At 35.3% G+C, this 26137-nt stretch overlaps 1 protein-coding gene across 12 annotated transcripts in view; it reads left to right on the plus strand.

Moving 5' to 3' along the window:
- The window catches only part of PICALM (phosphatidylinositol binding clathrin assembly protein), a 175392-nt gene extending 158329 nt beyond the window's left edge, over positions 1–17063 (plus strand). For 3 of the 12 annotated variants that reach the window (XM_077113349.1, XM_077113353.1, XM_077113359.1), the window contains 2 exons: positions 1862–1966; positions 14369–15255. In XM_077113349.1, the coding sequence (XP_076969464.1) occupies positions 1862–1966; positions 14369–14461 (198 nt within the window). In that variant the 3' untranslated portion in view covers positions 14462–15255. Of the gene's footprint in view, positions 1–1861; positions 1967–14368; positions 15258–15704 lie in introns of those variants that run through there. The other 9 variants (XM_077113351.1, XM_077113355.1, XM_077113350.1 and 6 more) reach the window with 6 other exon arrangements.
- The last annotated feature ends 9074 nt before the right edge of the window (positions 17064–26137 follow it).

The following is a 26137-nucleotide window of genomic DNA, read 5'->3' on the forward strand; positions in this document are numbered from 1 at the left end:
GTCGTTTAACTGTTAATATTAATTCTAAGCCTTGTTGCTGTGACCTTAAATCAAATGCCAGTGAGGTCTTAAAACTTAACTATAGGGGAAGTGAAAGTTTAATGCTTCTGGAATTGTCTTGGAATAAATTTGGTCTAGTAAAAGCCAGAGAAATTTTCCTATGACAATGATTATTAACGTACAAAACCAGTTCTTTAATTTTTAGTTGCCCACAATCCACATTCTAGACTACCTTACGTTCTTAATTCTCTCAAAATTAAGACTCACTTAAATAAGTAACAGAGGTAGTGGCTTCAACCCACTGGTACCTCTTTGAAGAATTGTTGCTGATAGAAGGCAGCATTTGGTACCTTGGTATTGCTATGCACATTGTATGGAAGTAGCTCACTTCATTAAAATGAAATTTAATGAACTCATTTCCTTAAAAATGAGTCTGCATAAGCTAGAAGGAAAAATATGAGAGGATCGTATGGTAGCCCATGACAAACTCTGGGATCTATCCTGTAACCTCTTTTTGAAGAGTGCTTTTAAAACTATTGCTTTTTTATTTCTTTGCTTTATATGTTATACTATACCATAAAAAAAGTTTTTAAAAAAATGAGTCTGCATAAAAACTCAGGTCATAAACTTAAAGTGGATCTCATATTTGATTTCAAGTTTAATTGCTGGGGAAGTTCTAACAGTGATGGAAGGCCACTCATCAGCTTGGGAAAAATCAATTGTATTGAAAAAGAAAAAATAGCATTATAAAGAGATTATTCAGATTATTTGAGATCTTGTCCTAAAAATAGCTTTAGCATTATAAATGCAGACACATATCTGAAATTTAAGATTAAATGAACCATTCTTGTTGGAATTGAAAAGATTTGAAAATTGCAAAATTATCATGATCCATATTTTCTGCTTTCCTTGTTACCCCAAGGATGAGTTTAGAATCTTCTGTGTCTGGCCAGAATTATGAATAATTACCTAAATGATCATTATCATTTTGAAATAACAGGAGTTTACTTGAAAGATTAATTAGAACTTTTAGAAATATAAGAATTTAGAGTATTACATTTTAACCAAAATAATATAGCCTGTGCTCTATTTTCACTCTAGATATTGTCACTTATTATATTAATTTTATCCCATGCAGTGATGATTTTTTTTCTTGTTTTTTTTTTGGCATGGGCAGGCACTGGGAATCAAACCTGGGTCTCCAGTATGGCAGGCGAGAATTCTTCCAGTGAGCCACCATCGCACTGCCCCACAGTAGTGACTTTTAAACAAATAGATACTTGGTTAAGATTCCATTTTTAGTTACTCAAGAATGAAATAACCTCTTTGTGTGTAATCCAAGGCCCCTCGTGGATCTCCCTTCCCTACAAATTTCTGAAATGAAAGAACCATAGAGAGTAAACCTCTTCAGCAAACCAGCTATCTTCCAGTTGTGATCACTTGCACAATGGGATAAAAACTTGATTCACTTTAGAAGGGCAGTTTACTTTGAAATGTCTTAGCACATTTGTAGTTGCAACTTTTCTCTGCATCTAAATCTTGCAAATTTGGAAGTTTGGAAGTTTTTTATCTAAATATTTTTGTCTGTTGTAGTAAAGTTTAAATTTTGCAACTCATTGAATAAAAACACTAACTGGGCTTCATTTCATCCTCTTTAAAACAAGCATGTTGAAGACTTTCCTTTAAAAATATTTTTAAGAAAAATTGTAGCTGTCAGTTTTATTTATAGACTGAGGAATTTTCTCTTTGAATCAAAGCAAAGGTACTTAGTACTGTTCGTCCCTGTCATCCTTCTTTTCTTATTCATAATAAGTAAGATTTGAGTTGAAATCTTTTAACTTGATATCCTTCTATTTTTTAGCCTTCTCAAATGGGAAGTGTACCTGTAATGACACAACCAACTTTAATATACAGCCAGCCTGTCATGAGACCACCAAACCCTTTTGGCCCTGTATCAGGAGCACAGGTATTACATGCTACATGTAACTGTTTTAATGTGCTTGATTTGAAAGGGATATAATATTAAAAGTCCTTTTGTACAACTTGAGAAATAAGTTATTAGCATTCTCCCCTTTGTGGTAGATGTTATTTGCTTCATATCTTATATAAAAGATTTTAGGATTACTGATTATTGGTGAGAAAGAGCAAGCAGATTACAAATAACAAAGATGGAAAACTCATGAAGACATGTGATTGGTGGATCCATAGGACAGTTTGTCTGAGGCTAAGAAACCTGCTTTTTATTCTTAGTTCTGACATGCTACCCTTTGTAAATGTTAGAAACCATTAACTTAGAACTCCAGTTTCTTTCCTAGTGGTTCAAATAATGCTTATAATAAGGATGTTGTCTGCGAGATATTTATAAAATTCTTTGCAAGTCTCCAAAAAGTTAGGTATGTTATTTTTTCATTAGATAACTTCCTATTATTATTTGTTAGATAACTTCTGTTACAAAAGGCAACAAAAAGGCTTGACACACCTAATACCTTTAAACAAGTGACTATCCTCTGTTAAATGTTTCTAAGACTCCTCGCAGTTCCTGAACATTCACTGTAAATACTCATTCTTTGTTTTTCATCCTGTTGTTGGCATTAGAGAAAATGGATTTTTTTAAAAAATACATTTTCCTCATTATGATTAGAAGAGGAGAAATTACTTTTACTTCTCTGGTGGCAACTTGAATTGAGACTTGTGAAGTGATGGGAAGCTTGTCCTTTCCCAGTGGCTCTGCTTATATTATTTGACATAGATAATTACTTGCAATTGTTAAAGCACCCTTTTTTTTTTCTTAATTGCTTCTCATGCCAACTGATTGTTTGCTTTATGTACTTAATGAAAACATTTGCAAAGCGTTTGATAATAGGCTTATTATTCCTTTTCTGCTTGATGTGTGTAGTATTATATTTGTTAATGTATATAGTTTACATTGCCAAAATTAATTTATATTGATCCAGTTGAAATCTAGTCTCTACGTGTATTTCATAGACTAGTGAGGCACAGGGGATCCTTTCATTTTTCAGCCCTTTTGAGTATTGAAATCATTTAATAAACTGGCATTTCTGTTGACTGGGAGTGGATAGTAAATTCAGTTAAGAAGTAGAATCCATGTTGATCACAATACATATATTTGCCCAGATGCCTCTTTTTTTTTTTTTACCCTTGTCCTTGTTAAAGTGACTTTCTTCCTTTTCCTTAATCAGCTTAAGTATTTATAATGAACATAGTTGGGAGTCAAGATAATTGATTCAATAATAATTTTTATGTCAGTTGCTATGTTGGCATTTGCTTTTTTCTTTTTCTTTTTTTTGCATGGGCAGGCACCGTTAATTGAACCCGGGTCTCCAGCATGGCAGGTGAGGACTCTGCCTGTTGAGCCACCGTGGCCCACCTAACTTTGATATTCTTTTAAAAAGTGTATTGATGATTTCCATATTTATCAGTATAGCTGTTTTTTTGAGATTATGTAATTATAAATCATAAATCATTTTCATGTCCTTTAATTTTTTTCCTTGGTGTTCATGCTTTTAAGTTGTTATATATCATTTAAAAAAAAAAATCTGGTTTTCTGCTTTAAAAAACAAAGTGATAAGAACCTAAATCTATTTAAGTAAATGTATTTAAGAAGAGAGTTACAGTCCAGAGCTTTAAGCTTGTTAGGAATCACTGACTACCGAACTTTTTTCTCTGATGAGTAACTAAACCCTGAATCCAGTCTGCCTCTTGCAGGCTCCTATCTCAGAAACAGAATATGATGTTACCTAAAGCTAGGATAGTGCCTGACAGTTTCCAGGTACTTTCACATACGTTATCTCACTTCGTGCTCAAAATAACCTTTAAGGTAGATGGGCCTAGTATGATCTCCCCCATTTTATAAATGAAGAAGACTGAGGCTTTGAAGCGTTTTTCAACATAAGTAAATAGTTAAAAGGCAGCTTATCCCCAGATATCTCTGATTCCTGGTCCAGTGCTCAAATTTGTATCACACTGCTTTTCTACTGATGGAACTAAGCCCAGATGGCTGCTCCAGAACTGTCTTCCTTTTGTCAGCAGTGACCCACTCTGCAAACTCCTTGGGTTTGAATTATAAATGATATCTCCATGTTCATGATATAACTGCTAAGACTGGCAAGAACATCCTCTATAGTTTTGGGTAATGTCTTCAACCTTCAGATACTGTATATGAAGGTTTTATTTTAATATGGTAAAACCTTTTTGTTTTTTGCCAGTTGATTTTTTAATTAAAGTTATAGGTTTATAGAAAAACCATGCATAAAATACAGTGTTCCTATATACTATTCTATTATTCTCACCTTGTAAGGAGGCGAATTTTTAAATATAACAGAACATTTAAGGCATCCCATCAGCTTTCCTTCTATATTAAAACTGCCTCATGAAGTCTCTGTGTTTGTAAGGGTAATAACAAATAAACTAGTCTTCAGTTTCTTCAGTTTCCATACGCTTTACAATTCTCAATCAGTTTCACGTGTTCTGCTGCTATGTCTCTTTTCCAGTCCTTCCATTTATCATAAAGTGGTTTTATTCTTTACTCATTCTTCAACCAGCTCTAGTCCTTTTCCAGTCCTTAAGAGATCTAGAATTCTTTTCTTTATCTTGAATTGTTTTTCTTTACAGATCTTTTTACTACCTGATGTCCATTCATCCAGTTTCACTAGAATACTCCTTTACTAGGTTGTAAGCTTCATGGAAGCAGGCATCTAATATGGCTTGTTTACTTTTGTATCCTTGGTACCTAGAGCAGTACCTGACACAATGGTTTTTTAACAATATTTATCAAATGAGTAAATTTGGTCGAACAACCTTTATCAATTGGGTAAAGAGTAACTACTCTTCCTCTTTGATCTCTTATTTCACTACTAATAATCATTGTAATATACAATTTATAACAGTGTTCAAAACTGATTTAAGTTGTTGACTAGTAGTGTAAGATTACTATTAGATGACTCACCTGATGAATGAAGACACCTTTGATTTCATGATTTGATATTTTTTAAGAATGAAATATTAAACTGTTAATCTTTGAACTAGATGAAATTTTCTCATGCTTCATTTTAAGCCAATCCATTCAATGCTAAGCTCTAACCATGATACTTTTTCTTAATGAATTACTGTTTGTTTTCTTATTGCTTTAGTTCTCTTTTATTTTTTTTTCCTCTATTGGGTTCAAAATTCTTTGAAGGCAGAGACCATCTCTTTGTATATTGTAAAGTAAATGGTAGTTTAAGTGAAAAATGAAATCTCATCAAAGTAGAATCTTTTAAATCAAATCCCAGTTCTACAGTTACTGCCAAAATTCTTCCCTGCCCCTTGAAGCATTTCTGTTGGGAGCCATTATTCACCTAGATGATAACTTGTAGCTCCTGGTCTCCTGCCTGACACTATTAAATCAAGCTGATATTTTCCAGAGTACCTCAGCTCTCCAGATATATTTATTTATTGCCATTTAGTGAAGTATTTTAAAGTGTGTTGTGTGTTCAACATTATATCTAGCTTACTGTAAGTGCTGTATTAGTTCTTACTAGTGAGAAAGCAGCTAATATTTCCCAGATGTTTGTTAGCTCAGACTTTGTTCTTATTGTTCAGGAGACTGGCTTCATTATAGTCTTAGCTTAGTAGACTGCTTAAGTTATCACTATTCTTTCCCCCATATTTTTTGATGTTGGATCATTGTTCTGTGTTTATCAGAAATTTTCATGTTTAACTGTTAACTGCTTAAAGATGGGCATTATATTCTTTTGTTTCATACCTAAAATTGTAGCTGCTTTTAAAATATATTCTACATTAGTATGTCTTCCTCCGTGTTTGGCAAGTGGAAAATACTAGGTCCCTGTGGTTCATAATTTTTTTCTTCTTCCTAGCTTCCTTACGGTCTTGCTCACTATTTGACTGTTACATGTTGCTAGTGTGTTTTTCCCATTAACTTGAGTAGGATGGGGACTCTAAAGCCTTCTTTTTTCTTTTATTTAAGTTTTTTTAATTTTTTTAAGCATTACAACATGCAAACACAAACTTTCTTACCATGTGATCATTCCACTCGGTATATAATTAGTAACTCACAGTATCATCACATAGTTGTATATTCATCACCATGATCATTTCTTAGAACATTTGCATCATTTCAGAAAAAGAAATAAAAGGAAAAAAGAAAAAACACTCATACATACCATACCCCTTACCCCTCCCTCTCATTGATTGCTAGTATTTCCATCTACCCAATATATTTAACCTTTGTTTTCCCTATTGTTTTCTATACCCCTTATCACTCCCTTTCATTGACCACTAGCATTTCAGTCTGCTAAATTTATTTTAACATTTGTTCCCCCATTATTTATTTATTTTTAATCCATATGTTTTATTCGTCTGTCCATACTGTAGATAAAAGAAGCATCAGACACAAGGTTTTCACAATCACACAGTCACATTGTGAAAACTGTATCATTATGCAATCATCTTCAAGAAATATGGCTACTGGAATACATCTTTACATTTTCAGGCACTTCCCTCCAGCCTCCCCAATATACCTTAACTAAAAAGATGATATCTATATAATGCGTAAGAGTAACCTCCAGGATAACCTCTCGACTGTATTTGAAATCTCTCAGCCATTGACACTGTATTTTGTCTCATTTCTTTCTTCCCCCTTTTGGTGTAGAAGATTTTCTCATTTCCTTGACGCTGAGTCCCCAGCTCATTCTAGGATTTCTGTCCAGGTTGCCAGAAAAGTTTACACCCCTGGGAGTCATGTTTCACCTAAGGAGGGGGAAGACAATGAGTTTGCTTGTCTTGTTATCTTAAACCTTTTCTTGCTGGTGCACATTTATATAGGTTGGAATGTTGCTGACTAGTAGCTTGTAAAATCATTCTACATTTGCATTATGCAGCTTTTCTGTTACTGAGCATGAAGACAGTTAACCTGGTTAGTTTCAAATTTCTTTGAAAATCACTCTGATGTTAAGTAACAGTTTCTTTCAGTAAATGCTTTTGTGGTGACTTAGATATCCTTGAAGATCCTTGAGGGGAGAGGGTTGTTCTGTCCTTTGTATTCTTATCACTGTCTTACATGAATTCCCATTGATCCCTTACTAATCTATTTTTTTAAAAAGTAATATGAAAACTATAGTGTTACATTTGGGCACTTAATTTTTAAAAAATAAGCATATTAAAAGTTTTGTTGGTTTCTTGATTGGTAATAGGCGTTTTTTTAAATGGAGGATTGCCAGGTGCTTTGTTTATAGAGGATATGGCTAAAACCATGCAAAATGGCACTGCTGTTTTTTTTTAATTGCAATGGCCAACTGTAAGTCTGACATCAGTTAAGTGTCTGAAAGGAAACAATGGCTGGTTGTGAGTGCTTTTTACCCTTCTAAATGAGAGCACTGTTTACTTTAAATATTGAAATAATTCAAGTCTTAAAAAATGGCCTTTACTTCCTTGAGTATAATAACTAATGGTTCTTTTGATTTTTGACTTAGTTTTTTTTTTTTTTACTTTCTTGATATGTTAATTGTGGATGTTGGCAGTGCCTCATCTGCCAGCTGATCTGCCCAGCTGTTTTTCTGTGAAGGCCTTTTGCCTTGTCCCCAGTGTGTTATGGTCATTCATCCTTGCATACTGGAGAATACCATTTTCTCTGGGAATTGAAATTTAGTACCTCAGATCAAAACTGGTTCTTTAGCCCTGAGTGCACACGGCATGAGTCAAAAATAAGAATTTTAGGAACATCTTCTACTGACCACTATTAGTAATAACACAACATTTAGAATACAGTCTTGGTTACTCAGCTTTTGCTGAGAACATTCTTTCGAAAAGAAGAGTATCTAATTTCTTATCTTGATTTTATCAGAAAGGTAAAATTTGGGGTGATTGTGAAGTCCTGCAAAGTCTTCATGATGATCATCCTAGACCATGTATACCATGATGATAGATAGATAGATAGATAGATAGATAGATAGATAGATAGATAGATAGATAGATAGATAGATAGGGCAGAAATGAATTTGACTGTGTAACATTACTGGAGAAGTCCCAATTTTTAAAAATTACTTTTTTATTTTCATTTTGACTATTTCTTTTGTAAGTTAAAAATAACCATAAATTCTAGCTGAGTTGAAATTAATTCAGGCTATTACCTGACAGTGTCTTCTTTTAAAATCATGGAACTCTCTCCTTAGCCATTTTTAAGTGGAAGCCCAATATATAAATTGGATAAAAGCAGGTAGCCTCAAGCTCATATATGGAACAGTTTGGAAAATTTTTTTAACTAAGCAAAAGTGAAATATTTCCAGTAAATAACAAATAAGTGATGCTTTGTAGATATATTTAAATTTTTTGTCTCTTCATAAAACCAATTGACATAAACCCTGGCTTTTAATTTTTTTTTTATTTTGAGGGATTGGAAATTGAAAATCTAATGGGAATCAGCAACAAACACTTTGTTCAAATAGATCGAGCCAGTTTTCATGATTCCCATCCACCAAATAGAACGTTAAAAGGACTTCTCTTTTTAAAAAAAACAAAAACTTCTCTTATATTTAATAAGGTTGATTGTAAATGTTTGAGGATGGATAGAGGTAATGGTAGCACATACATCATTGTGAATGTTATTAACAGCGCTGAATTATGAGTGTGATTGTAGTTGAAACGGGAAGTTTAGGGTCATACATGTCACTAGAAGGAAAGCAAGTTGAGAACACATGGGACTGTGTAACATAGTGAGCCCTGTTGTTGATGATGACTGAGTTAGAAGTGCAAATATATGAATGTTCTTCCCCAGAACTAGAACAAATATACATCTCTATTAAAGGGGTTAATTATCGGGTGGTATATGGAAAAAATATACTAATGCAAACTATGGACTACAGTTAACAGTAATTCTTTCATCAGTGGTGACAAAGGTACCATACAATGCTCAGTGTCAGTAATAAAGGGACATAAGGGATATAACATTTTTCTTTTGAGAAAAACGAAAAATTTTGAGGAAATGTTCTCAAATTGATTATAGTGATGAAGACACAACTCTGTAGTTTTACTGAGAGCCATTGATTGTACACTTTGGAATGTACATGGTGTGTGGTGTGTGAATAAAACTATTTAAAAGAAAAAAGGACTTTTCTTACCTTTGAAAGCTCTTTTGATATATAGAAGTTTGTTTTTAGCCCAGGTCAGTTAATTATATTATCTCCCATGTATTTAGGAAACCTTGTGATCTGTTTCTTCTCCAATTTTATTTTCTTGAATTACTTGTTAATAATTTGTTAAGCTGCCATAATTCTGAGATGCTGTAAGATGCTACTTTTGAATAACACTGCTTCTGTGTTAACATCTTAAAGTTATGGTCTACTCTAGTGGTACAGTCTTCAGTTTTTATTTAGAAATAACATACCTACAAATAGGAATGCTTCCAGACTATTGTCTAGCATTCTCTAAAACAAGATGGGGAGCGCTTTCAATGCTAATTTTTGCATAAATTTGTGATGTTACTTTTGGGCAGAAACCTAAGATGATGTTGTATTGAGCTCAAATCTAAGAAGAATCATAGACATGAGAACTCAACCTAAAGGTCAAGCCCTCTATATGTGTGCAGTAGAGAAATTCCCTTTCTTTTTTTAATTTAGTTTAATTGTATTTTAAATTAAAAAGTAAACAAAACCATATAAAAAATAAAACACACACACAAAAAAAAAATAAGGAAGAAGAAAACAGTAGCCATCTGCAGAGAGGGGAACTTAAATTCCTTTTGTTTCTTGGGACCTGGCTGGAGTAGGGGAGGTGGAACTTCATCTCGTGCCTGGTGTGTGGCACAAGCTCTTCAATCGTCTCTCCCCAGGATGATGATGCTGGAGCCAGGGTTGGCTTTTCGTCCACCTCTGTGTCTGGACAAGAGGTTGTCACAGGTTCCAAATCCTGAAGATATACTCCAAATCCACAACTGGTGGGTAGAACTGTTGCCAGCTGAAGAGTTGGCCATAGAAATTACAATGCAGTTGACTCTGGTTCCAGAGGCAGTACAAAATCTGATGCTTGAGAGGTTCTTTATTATTTTTTTAATTGTGAAGTGCAACATACACATAAAAAAGCAATAAATTTCTAAGTACACTTCAACAAATAGCCATAGAACAGATCGAAATTCCATTTCTTTTTAGCCACACCTCAGAGACACAGCTGATATTTAATAGTAGTCTTTAATATAAAAGACTAAAATGCAATACTCTAGATTTATATCCTTGTGCAGCTAGATTCATACATAGCATTAGTGTCTTGCTGTCTTCTAAATTTTATCCAAAAACAATTGTTCTGTAGCTCAGCTTTATATAACCAATGTCTCTTTTGGAATTCTGTTGAGGTGGTCTCTAAATGTTTTGATTGCATAGCACTATCAGGAAAATATTTTTTAAGCATTTACCCCAGTGTATGTATATTTATTTGTAGGGGTAAAATTTTAAAATTGAGGGGAAAGTTCTAATAGTTTTTCTTTCATCTCATTTTGGAGCCATTATTATACAGCGCTTATTTTATCACCAAAAAGCATTTTATCTTAACATGTTTTAGAATATTGACAATGTGCAACTTACTACTAATTGTTGAGCAAGAAAGGTAAAATATGTTTTGTATACCTGAAGAGCCTAAAGCTAAGTTTAATATGGAAGAGCAAATGACTGGTTAATGGCAGAGTAAGAGAATACAGAGTATTCTCTTGTAAGAGAAATATAGAATATACACCACCAGAGCAAGAAACAACACAGATATGATGATGTTTTAGTTGGGCCTCAAATAAAGATAGATGAATATTTGATGGTAGGCAGTGGGAAAAGTTGAATATTCAAGCAGCTAATAAATGCCAAATAATATACTGAGTGCTTTATATGTGTTTTCATTTAATCCTCAAGGCAGCCATAAAGGCATTAGGTTTAGGTATTCTAAACCTTATTTCATTTGAGAGCCAGAATTAGATTCACTTCCTTCTTTCTCCCAAAAGACCTCCTCTGTCACCCAGAGGACATCGTTTCTCTAATGAAGGCAAATGAGTCTCTCCAGCAGTGCCATTTGCTGTCTAGGGTTTTGGGTGACTGAGAAATTCAAATGTAAAGATGGAGTAAAGTTGCTGCTTTTCTGAGAATTTTAGAAACATTTCTGGTATGTCAAGAGTTTTTCCCTAAATATCCAATCCCTGTTTTTCCATGAGATTTTAATTGTAGTTACCCCACTTTCTGAGACTATTGCTATTTTCTTGTTCTAACCTATAGTTTTCTTTCATTAAGCATAGTATAATGATGGATTAACCATTTTTGTTTTATAATAAATTTTAGTATATCAATAGAATTCTTTTTAAATATTTCTTTATTCTAAGTATGTTTGCCTTTCATTAAAGTTAACTTATGATTTCTGTACTCTGTCTTTACTATATTAAACACACCCTACAATGAAAAAATCTTTGCTCTTGTGATAAATACAAAGGTTTTTCTTTGGGTAATGTTGGAATTTTTATTTCCTATTTCAACATAATTTTATTTAAAAGTTGATGAGAATGGAGGAAGTGGTAGAGGAATTTCAGCTGAGAGTTGCCATCATCAATTATTTGTAAATTGTTATCTTTTTATTTATATGCTACTTTTGCTTGTCAGTATTTAATTTTTCTGTAAAATAAGAAAGGAAGACCAAGTATGTCTGTATTGGGCCAGTAAGATTGACCATTGTGTTTAAATTCAGTTGTGTTATAGGTCATTTTAATTTGAACAAACTGATAGCTGCACTAATTTTTTCAGCTCTGTGGGAATTTTGGCATAGAGAACATTTGAAGTAGATGGGTTAAGGGCTGATTTTTTTGTTTTGTTTGTTTTAATTTTATATGTACAGATTTCCGGTGATAGCATATTTTTAGTAGAATCTGACTAGAATGGATTCTTATGATGGCTTGTAAGATTAGGTGATTTTGCAATTGATGATAGGATTTTGGTTAATTATTTTAATTCTTTATCCTTCATTGCTTCAAATTTGGCTTTTTATGCCTTAGTAGCCACATGTTCTTGAATTTATTGACAAGAGTCTTTCAGGTGACTGTCTCAGACTTTTGAAATCCTGCTGCTTGTCATCTACAGGATCCCATTGCCCCTCATGCTCCTTTGTTCTTCCTGCTTTCCTTGAGCAGTAGTTGGGCTGTTGCAACACTTCATTTCCTTTCCTTCTGCTTCCTTATTTATCCCCTGAGCTTATTATTTTCTTGCTTGCCTTTGTGGAATCAGGGCCCAGTGCCAAGCAGGATACCTATGCTTCTATGCCAAGAAGGGGTAGGACCAGATGGTCAAAGGCTACTAGGTACCCCATCCTTGGCAGCTCTCTGCAGTTAGCCAAACCAGTCTTAATCGTGGTTTCATCTGTTTGTGATGGATAGCGATGACGTGAAACTTACTGCGGGGATATTAAGTCTTGTGTTCTCGTTGATAGTATCTGTTTACTTAAGACATATGTATGTGTGTTGTACCAATTTAAGAGGCCAAGAGACATTAGAAACTAGCCCTTTTTTCCTGAAAGAAAATTGAGCCTTTTGACATATTTGTAAGCCCCTAGAACTTCTCTCTAGCCATACTCTCACATATTGAGAATAGAAGTGTCTCCTTGCCACTTTAATATATTCTTCAGGGGCATTTTGCTCTGATGCTATGTCTTCAGACTACTACCCTCGTGAAAACATGATGGGGCATTCATTAGGAGATTCATGATTTTGGATGCAGTTTATCTGCAGTAAGCAGGGCTGTTTGTTGTTGTTGCTGTTGATCTTAACTTCGAGTGAAAGGTAACATCTTTTCTCTGCTTTGGAAAGAAACCCAGTTAATCTTAAAGATAAACATATGTAACATTGAACTCCCCTCAGCTCAGTGACTGATGATTACTTCATTTAAAATCATTCTGCTTCTGAATGTCCATCCATGGTTGGTCTGAAGGGGAAGGAAGGGGCGCATCTTTCCAATAAAATTGCACCATAATCTGTCTCTGCATGGATGATATTTGAAACCTTGAACCCTGACATGCTGCCTGCCCTCCTGTTCTGTACCTGCCTGCATAATTCCATTTTCCTTCCCACTGTCTTTGAACATTTATTCCTGAGAATAGAGTATCAATTAGGAGAATGACTCAACCACTATTATTGCTGAAGTTGGCTTATAAATTGACCTTGGCATCTAAAACAACAAATTACATATATTAGTGATGTAATATTTGCTAAGAATCATTGTTCATTCTCAGTAGTGCTTTTCTTTCTTTCTCTCCTTCTTTTAAGGTAGAAGGAAATTATATCACTTTGAATGAGCAAAGACAGATTTTGAGGCTTGAAATCCTTTATAGGATTTGAATATTGAATATGTCTAGAAACTATTTCCATTTAATCAACTCTGATTGACTGCTAAATTGTACATCCCTGATGAAAGGACAGCTGATTTTATAATAGCTCTGTGCTTGTCTATAATTTTATGTAGAGAAAGAGAATAAATTAAAAGTTTATTCCAAACTCAAAGGCTCATGTTTGTTTTGAAATATTCTTAAGTCAACCTGGTGGAGAAGACACATGTATGCAAATGAACTCTTGGTTCTTCAAGAACTGTCTTTCTTTGGAGGAACACTGAAAGGGTGTTAGTGAGTTCAACAATTTGCTTGTCTTAACAGTGTATTCAAATTAAATTATAGGAACAGAATTCTAAAAAGCAACCGAATATGTCAAACAGACAGAATCAAAGATCTTGAGGATTCAAGTTAGAGTAGGTGACCTCTCAGTTCCCTAACTAGGTGACATCTCATCTCCCTTTCACATTCTAGAGTATACAAGTATAAACAGGTGGGAGACCAACCAATGTATAAAAGGTGTGAAGGCTTTCCACCTCTTATGAAGAAGATAGGAAGGAAAGAAGATTGCAGCTAGATATGATAAATCTGGACTGAGGTCAGAATGTGCACAGCTTTTGACAGGTAGCATAGACACAGAAACCCATCTTCCCACAGTAAAAAAAAAACAAAGGCCACGCTATGCCCACCCCCCATCTCTCTCTGGGCTCTCACCCCCACCTCCAGTTTAACCACGGTTCAGCTTATAGATACCTTTTTTTGGTCAAAAAACTTTTCTTTGGAATTTCAGAAGCAAGAATTTGTTTTCTGGAAAAGCACATGCCATTGGTTAACCTTTAACTTGACATTTGACTACACCTTTTGTTTTAATAATTCCATTTTCTTCAAAAGCTGCCTTTATATTTATTAACGATGACAAAACAGAAACCACTTCTTCTTTCATTACATTTTCTGCTTTCATGTTCTATCATTCTGAGATCTTTTTTTCTTTCCCTCTCTCTGTCTTCTTTTCCCCCAGCTGTCGGCAGCATCCAGCCCCTCCAGTCACAGTCCTCACAGAGCTTCAGGAAAGGATCCTTTTGCAGAGCTCTCTTTGGAGGATTTCTTATAAATCACTTTAGGTATTGCTGCTTGTTGGGGGACTTGGGGACTTAAACACTTAAAAATAAATCAAACATTAAGCACAATTCGTCTTCTTCTTTATTTCCTTAAAAGACTCTAGGTTTCTCTCTCCACCTCCTCCTCCTCTATTCTTTAGGTGATAAAAATAGTTCAAGATAAGATATGAGGAGAAGCAAGTTTGGAAAAATGTCTCTAGTGAAATTGAAAGATATGAAATCAGAGGACCATCTTTTGGTCCATCACAGCAGATGGATGAGATCAGATACCACCCTTAAACACAGGGCGTTTTAGTCAGTCTCAAAAGAAATGTAGAGAACACAATTTTACACATTGGATTAGAGCTTGATTGGGAGCATCATTACTTGAGTTTTAGTGCCAGGGTTCGTTACAAAGAATTCATTTCAGCAGTATCTTTTAAGGGAGGTTGTATTTTAATGTTTGCCTTTTTACTTAAAAATAGTAACATTTTCAAAAATGTTTTGTTTTGTTTTGTTTTTAAGGATAAATGAATATTAAGCACTTTTCAGTAGAAGGATCCTGCATATGATCCACACTGCATCTATTTGCTGTAGACAGTATAATTTATTCTACTTGGTGTGCCAGTTCCCAGTTTAGATATATATACCTCTAGCTCTTTGTGAGTTGTACTCTTCTGATTTGGCAACAGTTTAATAGCACATCTACTTCATTAGTGTCTTTGGATGGGCATTTTAAGGGAAATCATAAGTGAGGTATCTTTGGATAGTGACACCCTATTGGAAAATGTTCCTTTATAGATCTTTCAGAGTTTGACTTATATTAGTAACTAAGAAATGATAATAGTAAACATAATATTACTCTTTCCTTTGTCTCTAATTTTATATTAATTTGGAAATATTTCAAATATTGCTTTGCTAAATTAAGTTTTATGTGGAATACTTGTACTGGTAGAGTTTTCTGAGCTGTCATGGAAAAAATAACTTGTTCACCTTATTTCTTCTCTCTCCCATTCCCTACCCTTCAGTTTTTAGTATTTAAAGATGTTTAAAAGACTCTGTAATTATGCTTCAAATATTAAGTTCTCGCACATGATCAGTAGATAACACTGACTTTATTTTGTGATCAGGATTTGTAATAAGCATGCTATAAACACTTCTGAGCCAGTTGGATGGTAAAGGCCGCAATGCATTTTTTGTGAGAAAACATCCTACAATTCAGTGAATTAACATACATTTTTCTCATTTTTTTTCCAGATACAGTTTATGTAACTAGATGGAAGAGAATGGAATTATTCCAAAAAGACAAATGCTCAAGCGGCGAATCCTTACTTCCAGCAAAATCCAAACTGCTGTCTCTTAAACTCTCTTCTTCCATTAGAATGCTACAGTAACCCAGTGAAGGCCCATGAAGGAAATTGGGACTAGTCAATAGGAAAACATATCAGTACGATTTATAAAGCCAGGAATTGCCATGATTTAAGACTAAGATCTGTCTTTTTGGTGACTAACTTTTCAGTTCTTTCAACTCCTATTAATACCCATAATCAGTAACCTACAAAGAGAAGCCCTTATTTGGAAAGTGTGAAATTTTTATTTGAAAAAACTGCCTGGAGAGAAGAGCTTTGTCCTTTACTGTAATTAAACAGGACTCTTTTTTGGGGATCAAAATCATAATTCTTAATTATGCAGACTCTTTTCTCCAGTCCTCACAGATAAAGAAATAGTAACTGAAATTAACTTTTCTTTTTTAAAAAAAAAATTATATATTCAGTTTGCAGTAGACATTCCTTATGTATTTGTATTTATTTATGATTATCAATTTACGTAACATTAATATTGTATCAAACCTCCTTATGAAAATGAGTATGGATGTATACAGTATGTTTGATTTTTATCCACAAGAATGAATCTGATTCAGAATGCTTTTCAGCTGACATACAGAGCACTAAATATTTTAAGGCAAGTCTATAGGTCTGAATCTCTTAAGAATTCTTGATCGCTATGGGAATTAGGGAAGCATCATAAATGCATTAACCCTTATAGTCAATTCTGTACCTAGGATTTTGCAAGGGAACAGTTCACTGACTAGGAAAAGCACTACATTTTAAATTCAGCATTAGTGCATCAGAAAGGAACTTTATTGCTTTGTGCTTGGCATGTCATCATTTTCCATTTGATATTAGGGCCTTTCCAAAACGAATGCAAAGAATTGCTTTCACTTCAAGACTTTCCTTCTTTTCAGTAAAACTCTAGGAGGAGTTATGGGGGGGGAGGGAGACAAAATCCTTGAACCTTTTATTTGGCTTATGCCATGTTATGATCATGTACCTTTTAAATAAGGGGAAATAGTATCTTTAAAGTTAATGTCTAGCCAAGAGTTTAGTTAACAAAGAATTAAACTGCACTGTTGATCGGTGCTTTGTGTAAATACATCTTAACATTTGGGTTGAGAGGGGCCTTAAGAAGGACAGTTCATTGTAGGAAAGCAATTCTGTACATGAGTTTAAGCATACTTGTTGCATTGTCTTTGCAGATTCTATTTTTGTTTACAATATTAAAATGTATGTTAGCAAAAATGGGTGGATTTTCAAATAAAATGCAGCTTCCACAAAACATTTGTTATGGTATTCTGGTCTGGGTGCATTTTCTTTCCTTTATCAAGATTTTTTGGTTTTAACTTAATTTACAAAAATGTTTATCTTTGCCTTTTTGTTACCTTCTAGACTCTTACTGAAAAACTTGTTAAATTTGTTCACTTTTGTCTTTTGGTCAGGTAAGTTGAAGAGAAAAAAATGCCTTTGAGTTCAACAAATTGGTGCCTACTATTATGTCTCTCAAAGAAGTCTTTGTTTCACATGTCATATGGAATAGTAAGTAGGATTCACAGGACATGAAGATAGAGGAATTAAAATCTTTAATTGATAAATATCTGCCTATTTGCCATGATTGGAAAAAATATTGAGTCTTTAGCCAATATTCTTTGTTAATTTTACCAGTTTTTTTAAGTTTTATTATTATTAAACCTCTTTCTTATGAACTGGGAAATTGTGCTTTTGTAAATTAGCCTTCTTAACACTATCACAGATTTGATTTGTCCCTTTTGGTGTATGAATGGGTATTATATTTGGAGTCTATGTCTTGTTTCTTTTATACTACCTTATTTTTTTTTATATAGTATGTTTCAGTATATGAAGGTTCTTCATAAACATTTCCATTTTATTGTTCAGTCAGCATTGTGGTTAAATTGAGTAGCTATTACCCACATTTTATGCAAAAGAAACTTGCTCAGGTCCATAAACTATAACAAGTATAGAGTCAGGTCTTTGTTTTCATGGTCCATTGTTCTCTCTGTGACCTGCTGTTGTTAATTCAAGGATATAAACTCCAAAGGGGATTGTGCCTCTCTGTGGCCTAGACTTAAGTCTATTCTTTAATCCCTGTGCTCTTCTCTCATAAGGCACATTTTCTTCCTCCTATCTTTGATGTATAGACAACACTGACTTGGAAAAATGCAAACAGATGATAATATCAACCTTAACCAAAATACAAGTAAGGTAAGTTAGCTGCTGAATACATAACTACATCAGAGTATAAAGCCATATATTCCCATACCATTTTGCTGCCAACTAGCAAGTTGGTAATGGGTTCAGAGAAAGATAAGATTATTAGCAGAGGGCAGATATCCCACTTGAAATAATTTTCAAAATTAAGTTTTTACTTTTGATTTAACATATCTTTATTAGCATTCAGCATTTCTTGTTTTTTGTTGTTGTTTTTTTTTTTTTTTAAGACATCCTTTTTTTTTAACTTTTTTATTAATTAAAAATTACAGAAAGAAACACAAACATTTCCAATATGTGATCATTCCATTCTACATATATAATCAGTAATTCACAATATCATCACATAGCTGCAAATTCATCATCCTGATCATTTCTTAGAACATTTACATCAATTCAGAAAAAGAAACAAAAAGACAACAGAAAAATAAAATGAAAACAAAAAAAAAACCCATACACACCATACCCTACTACTCCCTTTCATTGATCACTAGCATTTCAAACTAAATTTATTTTAGCATTTGTTCTCCCTATTATTTATTTTATTTTTTTAACTTTTTTTAATTAAAAAAAAATTAACAAAGCATTAAGATATCATTCCATTCTACATAAACAATCAGTAATTCTTAATATCATCACATAGTTGCATATTCATCATTTCTTAGAACATTTGCATCGATTTAGAAAAAGAAATAAAAAGACAACAGAAAAAGAAATAAAACGATAACAGAAAAAAAAAGGATTGTACATACCATACCCCTTACCCCTCGCTTTCATTTACCTCTAGCATTTCAAACTAAATTTATTTTAACATTTGTTCCCCCTATTATTTATTTTTATTCCATAAGTTCTACTCTTCTGTTGATATAGTAGCTAAAAGGATCATCAGACACAAGATTTTCGCATTCACAGAGTTTCATTGTGAAAGCTATATCATTGTTCAATCATCATCAAGAAACATGGCTACAGGAACACAGCTCTACATTTTCAGGCAGTTCCATCCAGCCTCTCCACCTCATCTTGAACACAAGGTGATATCTACTTAATGCATAAGAATAACCTCCAGGATAGCCTCTTAACTCTGTTTGGGATCTCTCAGCCATTGACACTTAGTCTCATTTCACTCTTCCCCCTTTGGTCGAGAAGTTTCTCTCAGTCCCTTGATGTTAATTCTCAGATCATTCTAGGGTTTTTCTCAGTCCTTTGATGCTGAGTCTCAGCTGATGCCAGGATTTCTGTCCCACGTTGCCAGGAAGGTCCACACCCCTGGGAGTCATGTCCCATGCAGAGAGGGGGAGGGTGGTGAGACTGCTCGTCGTGTTGGCTGGAGAGAGAGGCCACATCCGAGCAGCAAAAGAGGCTTTCTTGGGGGTGACTCGTAGGCCTAAATTTTAAGTAGACTTGACCTATCCTTTGTGGGGTTAAGTTTCATATGAACAACCCCAAGACTGGGGATTCAGCTTATAGCTTTGGTGTTGTCCACACTGCTTGTGAGAATATCAAGAATTCAACTTGGGGAAGTTGAATTTCTCCCCACTCTCACCATTCCCAGAAGGGGGGCTTGCAAATACTTTTCCAGTCACTGATCAAATCACTCTGGGATTCATTGGGGCATCACTCTGGACAAACCAACAAAATCTTATGTCCTACCTGAGATTCCAAGTACTTATGACATTCAATCAAACTATCTACATGAGTTATATTAGGAAATGCTCTAGTCAAAATATAAATTTTGTAACAAATAAACATTTTTTGCTTTAGTCTCACACATAAGGTGGCATTTTAAAGTATTTATTTTTAGCACCCTGCAATAATGACATTCCTTTGTTCTTCCTCATGCAAAAACATTTTTAAAATTTGCACATTGTACATTTCACTATTATTATACTCTAGGCATTCCTAGATTATACCATCTCGATCTTTACCATCTATCTTTCTTTCTGATTTCATTTATGTCCCCAGCCCTCCTCCCTCTATCATTCTCACATGCAGGTTCATTCAGTGTTTTAACATAATTACATTACAGTTAGGTAGTATTGTGCTGTCCTTTTCTGAGTTTTTATATTCAGTCCTGTTGCACAATCTGTATCCCTTCAGGTCCAATTACCCAATATCTCACCCTATTTCTATCTCCTGATGGTCTCTGTTACCAAGGAAATATTCCAAGTTTATTCACTAACATCAGTTCATATCAGTGAGACCATACAGTATTTGTCCTTTTGTTTCTGGCTAATTACACTCAGCATAATGTCGTTAAGGTCCATTCATGTTGTTACATACTTCATAACTTTATTCTGTCTTACAGCTGCATAATATTCCATCTTATGTAAATGTCACAGTTTGTTTAGCCAACTGTCTGTTGATGGACATTTTGGCTGTTTCCATCTCTTGGTAATTGTTAATAATTCTGCTATAAACATTGGTGTGTAAATGTCCATTTGTGTCCTTGGCCTCGTGTCCTTTGAGTAGTGACAACATATAGATGGGTCCTTTTTTTAATCCATTCTGCCAGATTATGTCTTTTGATTGGAGCGTTTAATCCATTAACATTCAGTGTTATTACTGCATGGGTAGTACTTCTATTATTTTGCCTTCTGGATTTTATATGTCATATCTACTTTTCCTTCTTTTTACCTTTACTCATAGTCTTCCTTTCTGCACTGTTCTCCACACCTCTCTCTTCTGTCTTTGTATCTGTCTCTAGTGTTCCCTTTAGTATTTTTTGCAGAGCTGGTCTCTTGGTCACAAATTCTCTCAGTGATTTTTTTGTCTGAAAATGTTTTAATTTCTCCCTCATTTTTGAAGGACAGTTTTGCTGGATATAGAATTCTTGGTTGGCAGTTTTTCTCTTTTAATAATTTAAATATATTATCCCACTGTCTTCTCACCTCCATGGTTTCCACTGAGAGATCTGCGCATAGTCTTATTGGGCTTCCCTTGTATGTGATGGATTGCTTTTCTCTTGCTGCTTTCAAGATCCTCTCTTTCTCTTTGACCTCTGACATTCTGATTATTAAATGTCTTGGAGTATGTCTATTTGGATCTATTCTCTTTGGGGTACGCTGTACTTCTTGGATCTGTAATTTTAAGTCTTTCATAAGAGTTGGGAAATTTTCAGTGATAATTTCCTCCATTAGTTTTTCTCCTCCTTTTCCCTTCTCTTCTCCTTCTGGGACACCTACAACACGTATATTCGTGTGCTTCATATTGTCTTTCAATTCCCTGAGTCCCTGCTCATATTTTTCCATTTTTTTTCCTATAGTTTCTGTTTCTTGTCGGATTTCAGATGTTCCATCCTCCAGTTTTGAAATCCTATGTTCTGTCTCCTGAAATGTACCATTGTAGGTTTCCATTGTTTTTTTCATCTCTTCTACTGTGTCTTTCATTCCCATAAGTTCTGTGATTTGTTTTTTCAAACTTTCAGTTTCTTCTTTTTGTTCTTTCCTTGCCTTCTTTATATCCTCCCTCAATTCATTGATTTGGTTTTTGATGAGGTTTTCCATGTCTATCCGTACATTCTGAATTAATTGTTTCAGCTCCTGTATGTCATTTAAATTGTTGGTTTGTTCCTTTGACTGGGCCATATCTTCGATTTTCCTAGTGTGATTTGTTTTTTTTTTGCTGGCGTCTAGGCATTTAGTTACCTTAATTAGTTTATTCTGGAGATTGCTTTCACTTCTTTTATCTGGGGTTTTCTTTCTGGATGAATTTGTTGTCTATCTGTTCTTTGACATCCCGTTCAGCTTTATCTGGACCTTTAGCTTAAGTTTTGTTTAACAGAGGAGAATTTTTCAGTTCTTGTTTTCTTGTTTCTTGCCCTGCTTGTGTGGTGCCTTTCTCCCCCTCACACACTTAAGAGGGTCTACTTAGATATTATATACCCCAGCCAGATTTTCCCAGACCAAACTGGCCTCTTATCAGGAGGAAAGAGTCACCTGCATCGGTTTTCCCTGAGGGTGAGACCCAGCAGGTTAAAAGACTTTCCTGTGAAGTCTCTGGACTCTGTTTTTCTTATCCTGCCCTGTGTGTGACGCTTGTCTGACTGCAGGTCCCACCAGCATAAGATGATGCAGTACCTTTAACTTGGGCAGACTCTCCCTGCTGGGGGCATGGTGGAGACAGAGGAGAGGTTGTAGGCTGGTTTTAATGTCTTCAAATTACCAAGCCCTGGTGTCTGAATTCCTTTATGGAGGGATTCCACCTGGGTGGGGCTTCACCCCTCCCCTGGGGAAGGCACAGGCTCCAGACAAGCCCCCACAAGAGCTCACTTCTGCCTATGCCTGGGGCAGTTGCAGCCTGAAAAGTCCTGCCGCTGTATCCAGAGGCAGTCAAGCCTTTGTAGATAAACAGCCACAAAAACCTGTTTCCTTCTTTTTTTTCCCCCTTTTTCTGTCAGTCCTGCCCCCTTGGCGCTGGGGCAAAAGTGAGCAACCTCGGCTTTGATCGGGTTCACCTAAGCTGGGGGCCTATTTTTAGTAGTCAGAATTTGTTAATTAGTTCCACAATTGGCGTTTGATCGTGCCCAGTCCCTGCTGCTGGTAAAGTCCTTTCCTTTCCCCTCTGGGAAGCGGCCTATGGGGGAGGGGCGCTGGCCGCCGCAGCTTTGGGAACTCACGGTTTTGGGGGGTGCTCGCAGCCGGTCCAGCTGGTCCAGACTGGGTACGCTGTGTGTCTGGTCACTGACGTGGCCCCAGGAGCTGTTCTGTACTGTTTCTGGTTATTTAGTGGTTGTTCTGAAGGACGAACTAAAACGTGCACGTTGTTAAGCCGCCATCTTGACCCGGAAGTTAAGATATCCTTTCTTAACCAATGACCTTGAGAGTCCATTTTTAGGAAGAAACCTTTTGTTAGACTGGAAATCTTCTGCTCCTCTGTGAGCAAACAGAATGACCCCTGAAAAATAGGGCCTTAAAAAATAAATATATTCTTTAATACCAAAATAATTTCAAGGCTCTTCTCCTTTTCATTATCAAATATATTTCCAAACCCTGAGAATTCAAAATGTTCTTCAGCACTCCATGGATAAAATTAAATGCATCCATACAGGGTGGCTCCTGTGTGCTCAGCAGTGGTTAGGTCACCATGTATATGGATGAGCCACAACACTCAGCCAAATGAGCTTTAGTTTTATCTTCCAGAAAAGATGGCTCCACAGTTGCCATCAGTGAACTCTGCAACCAGTTTAGATCTTTGTCACACTTGCTGCCTTCTGTGGGTTTGTATAACACTTCTATAATTCATTTGTCTGAAAAGCCTCTGAAAGGAAAGGTCACAGTATTATGATTCTTTCACTGTCTTTCAGAAGACCTCAAGCTGGTTCTTTGCTGTTACTTAGAAATGGTATTCTATTTGACATTAACACTAATCAGAAATATTTTCAAAGTCTCCAGCTAGTATTTTTAGTCTAATTACGGTGTAAGCACTTAGTAAGTATCCCTTTTGTTGTTGCCCTAGTATGCAGGTATAGTTCTTAACAATATAAGAAGCTGTCCCAATCATCAAAAGTTGTGTTAAGTTCTTTTCATGGTATTTCTTTGGAAGCAGATGTGACTCTCTTGAGGCAGAGTGGCTAAACTGACTGCAGACTGATAGTTTAGGAGAAAAAGTTGTAGGGAAACTGTAACTCAAAGTAGTTTTTCTTTATGTGCTACCAAAGCTAATATTAAAGTTGGTTTTAGAAAATATTTGCTGTGTTAGATTCACCTTGGGAGATAAACTTTACCCTCCTTAAGCCTGGAACACTTAGCAGCTGCCCTATACTCCTGATAAACAAGCGTTGAGTTATCCTACCTTTAAAAAAAATTTTTTTTTAGTTGTGGAAAATAACAGCTATACAAAAAAAAAAAGAAGCCAGTAAATTTCCAAGCACACCACAACAATTAGTTGTAGAACAAATTTCAGAATTTGGTATGAGTTACAGTTCATAATTTTAGTTTTTTCTTCTAGCTGCTCCAAGACACTAGAGACTAAAAGAAATATCAACATAATCACTCGGCAGTTATACTCATTTGTTAAATCCTATCTTCTCTGTTATAACTCCACCTTCTCCTTTGATCTTTCTCGCAGTTTTTAGGGATATTTGGGCTATGCCTGTTCTGACTTTTTCATGTTGGACAGGGCTGGTCCAACATCGGATAGGGGGACTGCATGAGTTGATGTTCTGGAGAAGCTGGTCCCTCTGGGTTTCAAGATTTATCTGGCTTAGGAACCCATCTGGACGTTGTAGGTTTCTGGAAAGTAATCATAGTGCATGGAACCTTTGTAGAATCTCAGATAAAGCCTTAAGTGTTCTTTAGTGTTGGCAGGAAACGTTTTGGTTGGGGGTTGCAAACCATGATAAAAAGCAGTATCTAGTGGAAGCTTGCAAAAGAGTAACCTCCAGAGTAACCTCTCAAACCTATTTGAAGTACCTCAGCCACTGATACCTTATTTGTTAAACTTCTTTTCCCCCTTTTCATCAGGAAGGCATTGTTAATCTCACGGTGCCAGGGCCAGACTCATCCCTGGGAATCACATCCCATATTGCCAGGGAGACTTTCGCTCCTGGGTGTCATGTCCCACGTAATGGGGAGGGTAATGATTTTACTTGCAGAGTTGGACTTAGAGAGAGAGGCCACATCTGAGCAACAAAAGAGGTCCTCTGGAAGTAACTCTTAGGCATTACTATAGGTAGGCTTTTTCACTAAGCTTCACAAGAGCAAGCCTCAAGATCAAGGGCTTAGGCTATTGACTTGGGAGTCCCTAATGTTTGAGACCATATCAGGTGTTTGCCCAGTGGTAAAGTTTAATAGTTCCATATTTTTTCTCCCATCCTTCAAGGTATTTTGCCAATACTTTTAAATTATCTGCTCAATATATTCTGGGGTGTATCTAGGCATTACATTAAACTGTACAGAATTACAAGCCCTTATTCTTATTCTGGTCTCCATGTGTTTGGGTTGTTTAAATGATTTATCCACATAGGCTGAGTTAGATTATGTACTACAGAAAATTTAGTTTAGGAAAAAATAATTCTCTCTTTGGTCTCATGTAGTAGGTGAAGTTTTAAAATACAATGTTCTCCTTACCCCTGTATTCTGATTTACCATAGTACTGTCATTTCAGCTTTGTTTTTATCTCTAATTGAAGCCTGATCTCTTTCAAATTCTTTAACAGTTGGCAATGCTGACTTTCAGAGCAGCAGAACTCCTACTCTGAGTCTTAGGTATCACACAGGTACCCAAAGTTCCAGGGAACTATCAGGTTATACATATGTAGCATAACCTCTCAAAACCTAGAAATAATTACAGCTCCAGACTAAATGTGACTGCTATAAGAGCTTATAATCTAGGCCTCAGTTTTCTTATAAGTATTTTCTAAATGAGACCATACAATATTTACTCTTATTTCTGGCTTATTTTACATCGCATAATGTCCCACGGGTTCATTCACAACATTGCATACCTCATGACTTCATTCCTTTCTGTAGCAGCATAATATTCAATCATATGTATACACCACAGTTCACAATTCTACTACTCAGCATATCCTTCGGCCACCTCCATCTGTTGAGCATCATGTATAATATCTAAAGTTAACAGTTCATATCTTACATTATCTTCAGTGGTATAATCATCATCACTCAATTTTAGACAATTTTCATTGCTCCCAAGAGAAAAATAAACACACCCTCACCAAATAGAAAATTCAAACCTTCCCTTAACACTTATCCCCCCCCCCCAATTATTTATCCCTGGTATTGGCTGTGGTACTATTGATGTCTTCCTGTTAAACAGAGCCCATGGCGGGCCGCGGTGGCTCAGCGGGCAAAGTGCTTGCCTGCTATGCCGGAGGACCTCGGTTCGATTCCCGGCCCCAGCCCATGTAACAAAAAACGGAGAAACAGAATACAATAAAACAAGAAAATGTTTAAAAATGTTTCCCTTTCTTCCTTCCTTCCTTCCTTCTATCCTTCCTTCCTTCTCTCTGTCTTTCCTTTAAAAAAAAAAAAAAAAAAAAAACAAAAAAAAAAAAACAGAGCCCATAGCATACAATGATAGTTTTCCCCCATACTCCAATATTACAAACTCTGTACAAGATTCATACCTTTGAAATAGTTCATGCAGGAACTTATTTATATTTATAATG

Source organism: Tamandua tetradactyla, chromosome 8, assembly GCF_023851605.1.
Source record: "Tamandua tetradactyla isolate mTamTet1 chromosome 8, mTamTet1.pri, whole genome shotgun sequence".
NCBI classification, from domain to species: Eukaryota; Metazoa; Chordata; class Mammalia; order Pilosa; family Myrmecophagidae; genus Tamandua; species Tamandua tetradactyla.